Below are 10,185 nucleotides of genomic sequence, written 5' to 3'. Positions count from 1 at the left end.
TTAGCCTCTTTGTTTTGTGGGAGAATTTCATGGTGACGCCTAATGATGGAGTCTATTTTTTTTTGGTTATCAAGGAGAGCTAAGCAGCTCAAAACATAGATACTAAACGCGGGTTGATTATTCCCGTAATATCCAAGTTCATCCATAACCGAACTATATCCGGTGGAGTCTAGTCTATTTATTTGCGGGCGAAGAAAAGTGATTTTTCAGCTGTCTTCGTCTATTCGTTAGTCGGGATGACTAAGCTTCCTGTGTAGAAGTTTCAGTAGCCGCTGATCGTTGACCAGAAATCATAGGAGAACCTTCTTAACAAGGAACAATGATGTGTCAACTTATCAATTTAAGACACCAATCGATGTGGGTTATCAACAGGGTGCGAAAAATCCAAAAAAAGTTTGCCAATGATACACAATTAGACTCGTGGCAAAGGACTAAAAGGCCTCCGGCCAAGTTTTCACTTTTTAACTGTGTGCGGGCTTTTGAGGTTGCTAGCGAAATAAATTTAAAAAACAAATTCGAAAAGGTAGCAATAGTATATAGTTGTTTTTTTTTTTTTTGGTAATATGATAGGGATTAAGTTTTTATTACGCTAATAATTATGAACGTATGGTACATGTACAAAAATTAAATTTCACAACTGTGAACGTATTCCACATATGCATATATATATATATATATATATATATATATATATATATAGGTGTAGTGGGACAAATCCACGCATGACACGTGTCAGCTCGGTAGATTACACACGTCAGTTCGGCGTTAGGGACTACGCAGCTCGCACATGCCAGCTCGGCAGGAGGCAGCCAGCTCGGCCGTTTCAATGGCCCCTGTGCTGGGCCTTGTGGGCCGCCGCCTCCGAACTTTCAGGAGCCGTCATGCGAAGCCCTAAAAAGACTCCGAACCCTAAGGGGACTTTGACTCCCATAAGGAAATTACAACCTATTCAGTCCTATATATACGACGCTACAAAACCACACAAGGTACGTGTAGACCAGTACTCTAAACTATTACTCTGTGGACAAGCTTTACTGACTTGACCGTCGGAGTTATTCCGGGGACGCCAGTCCCGCCATCTTCCTTTCTTTACAGGACCCTCAGCTCGGTTCCCCCTCTCAGGTCGGCTGCGCCTGACCAGCTCGGCTCGCAACAGTTCAGCTCGGATCTGGTTTTTGACTATCGCATCAATAGGTTTACTAAGGTGCTCGTGAGAAGATGGACCAGAAAAGATAGCCTGTGTATGTAAGTTTACTGAGGTTGCTTTCCTGGAAAAAAGAAAAAAACTATAAACAAAAGGTGAATAACAGAATATACATAAGGGTTTATTTTTCAGCAAAGATGGTGATTTTATCAACAATTTATAATAAATACGAGAAATACTACAAATTATGTAACAGGTGCGTGCATATATATGACATCTGTATATATGAGCAAATCATAAAAAGTCAAGTAATAGCATATCCATTCGACGAAGACTACAGATCCAAGATACAAGTATACAAACTAGGAAATTAGCTGTAATTTGTTTTTTTGTGCTTGAAAAAAAAAAGAGGTTTTCAGTGTAATACGAGGCGATAAAATCAACAAAAGTGAGAAGGGCGACAGGGGATGGATAGCATATCTTCCTTTCTTCGGGACAAATTCAATGGAACCCATATCGTAAAAAGTTGGAACCGCCGCTTGGCATTGCCAACAATGCAAGTTATCATACTAATAATACTAATAGATGCATTCATTCTATTAAGTGTAATTAAAAGTATTCCAATCGCCAGAGTCGAATCTGATTCCTCAGATGGCGCATATCTTTACTGTTTAATTTTACTTCCAACCTAGTAAATATCCATGTGATGAAGCGCCAAATTAGGAATTTTATCCACTATCCTCCCCATAAATAAACATAGAACTGATTAACTAAATTCACTAATACCAAGGTTTACAAGTTGTAACATTCATTTTTTGTTTTTTTTATTGTATTGAAGCTACAAGTTGTAGCATGCTAACTCTTGACTTCCTCATAGTTGCAAAATTTTAATAATTGATTCTTCTCAGTGACACAAGGTGGAAGGTCACATGAAGCTTAAGCTTTGAATGGGTCTTTACTTTGATGGAGTATTTATTTATGATGGCTATAGATGGTAGACAATGGAATATGCCCTTGGCATTCATATTGGTAACGTCTCTATGTTGCCAACCACATAATAACTTCCTGTTGAGTTAAGACATCTGCAGTACGATTTTTTTTTTTTTTTTTTTTTTTGTGGGAGAGAAAAATATTATTGAGTTCAAACTCTTGTGTTTGGATTGCATTTTCCGTCATTTTTCATGAAAAAATTACTGTAACGATTTGATATATGTGAGGGAAAAAGGTGATAGGAAAATGTGATCACGGAAAACGACAATATTTTCCGACGGAAACAAGCAATCCAAACAGGACAATCGGCTATTTGCTCCGCGACGATGATCATCGAAATTGAATCTATCCAAATTTTTACTTCAATGATTTTTTTTTGTTAATGACCATGCTCAAAGAATATACATTTGGGCAATCATGTTGAGTTTGCAATTTTCCCTCAGAAGATACAAACTATCAACTTGCTTGTTTTCTGTAATTCCATACAGATATGAGGAAATAATTACTATAGCACTTTTTGTGATGTGATGTATATGAAAATAAAAAAAATAATTAAAAATATAAAAAGATGGATTGCAAAAATGTGTTTATGATACAAGCGAAACATTATTTGGAATAATTTAGCAATCCAAACACGCTTACATCAGTTGTGAAGGATAGTTCTCTCTTGTACATTTCATCTAATAATATAATGCGGTGCATATAATTTTCAAGTCAATTCAACGAGGCTAGAGACGAAGAGCCCCAATACTTCACGAAATTCCCATGTGTAAAGAACTGAATTGCTCCAGCCTGCATTCATCGGATGGTATGGTGTGGAAACTAGGGGTGCAAACGAGTCGAGTCGAGTCGAGTTTTGGCCTTATCGAGTCGAGTCTTAATTTAATTTCATCGAACTCGAGCTCGAACTCGACGAGCTGGTAATTTTCAAGCTCGAGCTCGAGCTCGAAAAAAATAAAAAATAATTATTTTATTTTTAAAAAAATTAATAAAATAATATTTTTTCTTAATAAATAATAAAATATTAAGGATATTTATGTAATTTTACTATTAAAAATAAAAATAAAAAAATAAATATATATATACTCGAGCTCGCGAGCCGGCTCGCGAGCTAACGAGCTTAATGTTTTGAGCTCGAGCTCGAGCTCGAATCGAGCCGCTCGATTCGTTTGCACCCCTAGTGGAAACAAGAGGTTAAGTTGAGCAAGGAAAGAGAACACCGCTTTGAATATGGAGGGGAAGGGCGGGGGGGCCCTAAAGTGATTGAGAACAACTTTGAAGACAAGGTAGGGAGGGAGGGAGACTGTCTCATTGCTTAATAGCTGGACACTTTCTCTCGTGTTCCCATTTCATGTTATCTTGGCTTTAAATTTTTGTCAACATATCCCAATCATGTCGTGCAACAATACCCACCCGCAGCCAAAAAGATTTGATAAAACTAGTCCTCCCATCCCATGTGTCCAACCATACTTTTTTAACTAACGAGGAGAGCTTCTAACGCACAATTGTATGATTTAGAATCGTTGCATCTAATTAATGCACAAAAAAAAAATACCAGATGACGGTAAGCGAGTTCATATTTCCGATGAGGTTACTATTCTTCCGATAGATCGGGGAGGGAGAACCCAAAAAAACAAAAAAAAACACCCCTCTCAAGATCACCAAAGATCTACTAGAGAAAGTTGAGTGGCAACATAAAGAAAACAACTGTTTGTCATTCATCTCGCATTACTAGTCAGAGACTCGCGGCCTTACATACAATAATATCTCAATCACACCCAAAATTGTTCCAATTTAGGAACGAACCCACAACAATATCAAGAAAACATGAACTGTAGAATTGAACCCGAAGAAAAATAGTCTTGTGTATAATATCTATAAAATTCCACCAATATCAATTGATCCCAATATTTTTTTTTTCTTTTTTTTGTTTTCCTCCCAACTAATCAATCTGTACATAGCTATCAAAGAATCTCTGAATCACCATGCTGGAAAAAGGGGAAAAAAAAATCGAAAATGCCAAAAAAAAATGTGGGAAAAAAAATCAAATCAAATAATTGGAATATCCAATCGAATTCATCCCCTGCTGTAGCTGTTGATGTAGCTTCACCCTTCTCTGTTGATTCGGCTTGTATAAATCATGAGGCTCCCATAAATAATCCAAAGGACAAGGTTTCTTCTCATCGAGTCTCGCCCATGGTTTACCCTTCCCACTCCAGTGCAACAGGCTCACCGGACCAGGATGGAGAGGCCTGCAAGAGCCCTTGACATTGTCCCCGCCTAGCCCATGCTGGTTCCACCTGTGATCAATGGGCTCCACATTCCCACCAAACACTAGCAAGAACGGCGGCAATGACCCCAGCTCATATATCCTCTTCTTCTTCTGCACTTCCATCCAGTTCTCTATTTTCCTTCTGTAGTTACCTCCCCTCCATTTGACCAAATCCATCACCATTACCCCCGTGTTAAAATAACACGGGTTCTTGGACCCGAATATCCGGGATAGAACCGGATCGGACCAGAAATAATCCGTGAAATACTTCGTAAAATTCGCGTGGCAGTACTCCGGCGCTCCAATAACCCGAGATTCACTTAGCTGAACGTCCCACAGCTTCTTTACGTCATCCACGACAACCACGTCCGAATCCAAATAAATAACCCGCTTCACACACGGATCGATCATGTCACCCAGGTAGTTTCGGGCGTAATTCAACGGGTTTTCAAGTGCCGATCGTATTGAAGATGATATTAAGTTGACAACGCTATCCTCCCTAAAGATGTAGACTTTGAAGTTGAGAGAAGGGAATACGGACCTGACTATTCGGGTCAGGACCCGAGGACTAGCCGGGTCAAACTCGGCTGCGACGAAGTGGAAGAAAACGTGCTCCGGACAAGACGCGTGGCGGAGAACCGAATGAACAGCGGCCATGGAGCCCCGAAGGTACTCCAAGTCCAAAGTCATCGCTACATGAACCAAAGACGGATTGCAAAACGTCAGCGTTTCGTCGCTAGTCACGGGACACTCCACGCCGTTCCGGTACTCCGGTGCTTCAGTGAACCCAAACTCCGTTTCAGTAGGCCAACCGCCATTATTGGGAAAAGAACGAATAGCAGAAGACATCTTTAACGGCGTGTGAAAAATCATCAAGAAAACAAGCAAAACTGAAACTGAACGAACCCATGAGTTGAGGTGAAAAGGCAAAAGAACCATATTTTCTTGGTGGGTTTTTTCTGGGTTCTTCTTAGTTTTCGGAGACACAGACAGAAAAGAGTGAACGAGATTTGCTATTAATGCAAAGGCATTGTAGTACAGGCCGAGGAGAAAAGGAAACTGTGGTTCTTTTCTTTCTTTGTCTTCTCTAGAAGTTCTAGAGAGGAAACAAAACATGAAAGAATGGTAAGTGAGCACTTATATATGTCAAGGCTGAGGAGAGAGACGTGAAGACGTGTGAAAAAGAAAAGTATACTAGTAATAGGAGGAAGAAAAGAACACGGTGAATTGGCAGGCAGTAGTATAACCTTTTAGGAAAGGAAAAATTCAAAGAATACACGGTTTTCTGTTCCATATATGAGGAAAAAGGAAAGAGAGAGAGAAGAAAAAGAAAAATAAAAGGGTTAATTTCATATACCTCCCTTGAGGTTTTTAACCATTGCAGAAAACTAACATCAATTTCTAAAAATTACACTTACCTCTCCTATTTCACTATTTAAGTAATATTCTAGACCCAAAAGGCTATACTTTTTTCAAAATTTCTATAATGCCCTTGAGTTATAATTTACAACAAAAATGTAAAGGAAAAAAATAGTTTACAGTTTCTATTTCATTTATATTTATTTTCTATCACTATTGCCTATTTATCAACATCCAAATCACCACTAACTAAACATTTATCTTTGTTTAAATGTTTTTCTTTTACTTAAAAATTTCTGATGTAGACCATTGTATCAACTATAAATGTTACATCATATATCAAAAAACTTACCTACAATTTCATAATAATAACATATTTTACTTAACATACTACAATATTCATCAATGTTCTTAAATTTCAATTTCATGGCTGCCACATTTTAATACAATATAATCTAAACCATCACTACTAATATCAATATCCAGTATATTCAATTGGCATATAGTTCAAAATCAATCAAATTCTCTCTATAGAAATAATATTAATAGTTATGAATAAAAAATAGAAACACAATGCAGTTATAAATATATACCAATAACACTTTTTTCATGATAATCATGATAGTATAACATATATTTAGTTTCTATTCCACTTCTTATCCTTAATTTTTATTTTTTATCACTGTTACTATATTCATCTCCGTCTAATTTGATAATGAAATTAACACTGAATTTGTCATTTGACAATTTTAATTTGCTAATACCTATCAAAAATTAGAAACAAAAATGGGCGCAAGAAAACTATGTACTAATAATGAAAAATTGAGGATTTGGAATAAATAACAAGATATATAAGTATTGGTGGTTTAATGCGTATGGTGATTTTATTAATAGCGACAGTACACATTTGGTTGATAATAATAAATAAATGAGTTTAAAAGAAAATATATACATATATATGTATATATATGAGGAAAGGAATAGATAGTTAAATAAAAAAGACAGTGGTTTGAATATTTGATTAATAATATATGAGAGAGTTTTAATATTTCATAGCGTGTTCAATGAGTTGACAATTAATAAAATGTATTATTATTTTTTTATCACAACAAAAGAAGTTTCTGTAATTATGTAAACCTCAAGGGAGTCGAGTGAAATTTCCAAAACCTCAAGGGAGGTTTCTGAAATTATCCCGAAATAAAAATAGGAAGTGGGGAAGGCAAACAATCATCTATCACTGTCAGTATGGGATTGCAAGGAAGAGAGACGATTCTTAGCAATCAATTTTCTTATCGGGGGCCGGGATTTGATTGCAGCCTTTCCTCATTTCAATAATTGTTTTTTACAACTGGAATTGACACGTACTTAAAAGGGTAGAACAAGTTAAATTAAAGGTTAAAAATCAACTTTTCTATATCTATTTTTACATCAAAGGTAATTTTTCACTTTTACTATCAATTTTGATATGGTGGCATTTAATGGTAATTGATACCCGATGATTTCCATACCTAAATACGGTTACCAAACCTTTACTTGAATATTGAGTTTTTTATTACCAAATTTATTGTGCGGTCTTTCTTTCACTCGGTCTTCTAATGCTTTAATGTTTGCAAATGACAATCCTTTAGATATATTCATTGTTTTGGGTTGTTGTACGCTTTCATTATTCTTTGAATATAGACAACTTACCATTGTAAGTAACATTACATAGTACTACATAGGGGTGGCAATTTTCGACACGATCTGAAAACACGACACGAACCTAATACGAAATTAATGGGTTTGGGTTGAGATTTCGGGAATTCGGGTCAGAATTAGGTTGAACCCGAAAAGAAAACTGATCGATTTCGGGTCAACCCGTGGTGACCTGATATGACCCGATATGACTCGTTTACGAATTAAAAATAATTTAATAAACATAAAAATAATTTTATCTAACTAAACTAAGTTATTATTTTTTTCAAAGGCATTAATTACTTAATCCTAAACGAATTTATTTAATTTGTGTGAAGTTGAAATTATTATATTTGGACAAATAATATATTATATTATTTTTTACTTTTATACGGTTTTAATTTATTTTATATTTTGTTTGGGATAAAACACTTTTACGGTGTTTAATTTATTTTATATTTTGTTTGAAATTATTTATTTAAATTTTTATTATTTGATTATGTAATTAGTTTTGTGAGAAATTAATTTTATTAGAAATTACAGTGATAAATTAATAAATTAAAATTAAGTTTCGGGTCGACCCGCCACCCCGTCAACCTGAAATTTTCGGGTTCGGGTCAGGTATATCTGACCCGTCACGGGTTGACATGTCGGGTTTGGATCAACAGATTTTCTGACAGATTGGGTCAGACCCGGCCCGCTAACTTGATTTGGACCCAAATTGCCACCCCTAGTATTACACTAAGGTATAGAAAAATTCATCATTTTCTTTACCATATCAAGTTAGTATTGTGCAGAAGAAAGGCAAACGGATGGTGGAATTAAAAGAAGTACGACAGTCGAATTGAGACATAAATTTAGCCCTTGGAAAATTGTTTGTTTAGATTGAGATGATTTCAAATAAAATAATTTGCTTCACAAATTCTAACCACCTTTTTATCTTTCTAATTATCCTTTTATCTCACATACATCATATCACAAAAAGTACTATAATAATTATTTCAAATAAATCGTCCAAATAAATTCCTATTCAAACAAACATAAAATTGTTTGTCATGGCAAAAATTTTATGAAGAATTAATAGAATATATGTCATAAATTCATAATAAGTGTCGCCGTATGCAATAGAGAAAACAACATCTTTTTATTTAAAAAATATATACAAATTGGGAGTTTACACGGTCGCTATCCTTATACAAATACAAAATTGCAGGTATGCATGACAATTATTAATGTCATCGCTGCAGATTGAAGATTTAAGAAATACATAATAGGTGGGAAGTCATGTTATTGAAGCATTTGAAAGGAGCATGACAGCCAAAAAAAAAAAAACTACTGAGATTTGAAGAGATCATCGAACACTTTTTCTATTTCTATTATTGAGTGATCCCTCAAGTACGTGGAAGTTCATAATACGAAGGAGGACATATATTTATAGTTGGTAGTTGGTATTCTTGTAATCATTTTATGCATTCTAAAATTTATTTTTGTAGAAAAAGACATAAAAAATTTTTTAGGCAGTTAGTTGCAAATTTGGTAGTTGCTTTTTCCTTTTCCTGATTATTGACGTTGAATTAAACATAATGAGCAAACAAAGCCAAGCGGATATGTCTCTTTGCTAGCTATCATCACACGACCACGTTTTATTACGCACTTTAGTTAGCATATTTTGGAGTCCAGAGGGCAAAAGCACAAACTTGCTACCTATGCAAGCTTGGATTCGTTGACTTTGCATAATTTCTGAACAAGTTTTCAGTTTTGAACTCAAGGTTATCGCGGATTGATGTATTTGATTCCAAAACAAATTATCTAATTTTTAAGTTTATTCTGAAACTCAGATGCCAAAATATATTATGCTTTTGCACTAGTAAAAAAAAGTAACACTAACTAATCTCCAAAGTATTTCCTTCGTAAACAACCTCAAACTCATTACTTTGATTGGTACTTGTTTTAATAAATAACCGTAAAAACGAAGTTACCATTTTGTCCATTGCAAAAAAAAAAAAAAAATCCAAATCACTCAGCATCCTCAAAAGATTGAACGCTCCTTTTTTTTTTTATTTTTTTTAATGACAGGTGGAGTTGGTTTTCGAACTGATAGCTAGGCGAAGTCATCAAAAGGAAACTAAACTAGGCATCAAGGTGAGAATTTACCCATCATTTTAATATATGAAAATTTTTTTGGGTAGAATTTGGGAAGTGAGCAGTAATAGTCAAATTGTTTGGATTGAGCTTTATTTCTTAAAATTTATTTGCTTACATCATCATTACAATTTCCAATACACCTTTTTACTTTCCCAATTACCTTTTTATCTCACATACATCACATCACAAAAAGTGCTACAGTAAAAATATCTCTAATAATTCACAATCCAAACAGAGTAATTCTGTCCACAAAAGAAAAAAAAGAGAGAAAGTCAAATGTCAATATTATTATAACAGTACTCCCTCTGTCCCACTTTGATAGTCCTGTATTCTTTTTTTATCTGTCCCAAACTGTAGTCCACTTTCCAATTGAAGAATGTAGTTGTATTTTAATTTTTCTAAAATACCTTTATTCAATGTAAGTAGTTGTTACTATAAACCTACCCTATTTAATGAGAGTTGATTCTTTTTTTATCATCAATTCAAGTTTCCCATAAAGTTGTATTATATTTAATGCGAGGGTATTTTAGAAAAATAGCAATCTAAATTTATTTTACTAATAAAATTAATTATTTTTTTTAAAATTATGTGAAAAAAAAAT

At 34.7% G+C, this 10,185-nt stretch overlaps 1 protein-coding gene across 1 annotated transcript; it reads right to left on the bottom strand.

The window, feature by feature from the left end:
- Positions 1 to 3,974: 3,974 nt before the first annotated feature.
- LOC140016973 (probable galacturonosyltransferase-like 9) lies at positions 3,975 to 5,533 on the bottom strand. Its single transcript, XM_072071301.1, has one exon. It carries the CDS (start codon positions 5,520 to 5,522, stop codon positions 4,179 to 4,181), a length of 1,344 nt encoding a protein of 447 aa, XP_071927402.1. The 5' UTR covers positions 5,523 to 5,533; the 3' UTR covers positions 3,975 to 4,178.
- Between the last annotated feature and the right edge of the window lie 4,652 nt (positions 5,534 to 10,185).

Source organism: Coffea arabica, chromosome 11c (assembly GCF_036785885.1).
Source record: "Coffea arabica cultivar ET-39 chromosome 11c, Coffea Arabica ET-39 HiFi, whole genome shotgun sequence".
NCBI classification, from domain to species: Eukaryota; Viridiplantae; Streptophyta; class Magnoliopsida; order Gentianales; family Rubiaceae; genus Coffea; species Coffea arabica.
This window is presented reverse-complemented; position numbering and strand designations above follow the sequence as displayed.

Excerpts from the sequence above, each read along its gene's own strand:
- LOC140016973 (XM_072071301.1), bottom strand. The coding sequence starts at position 5,522 with ATGTTTTGTTTCCTCTCTAGAACTTCTAGAGAAGACAAAGAAAGAAAA.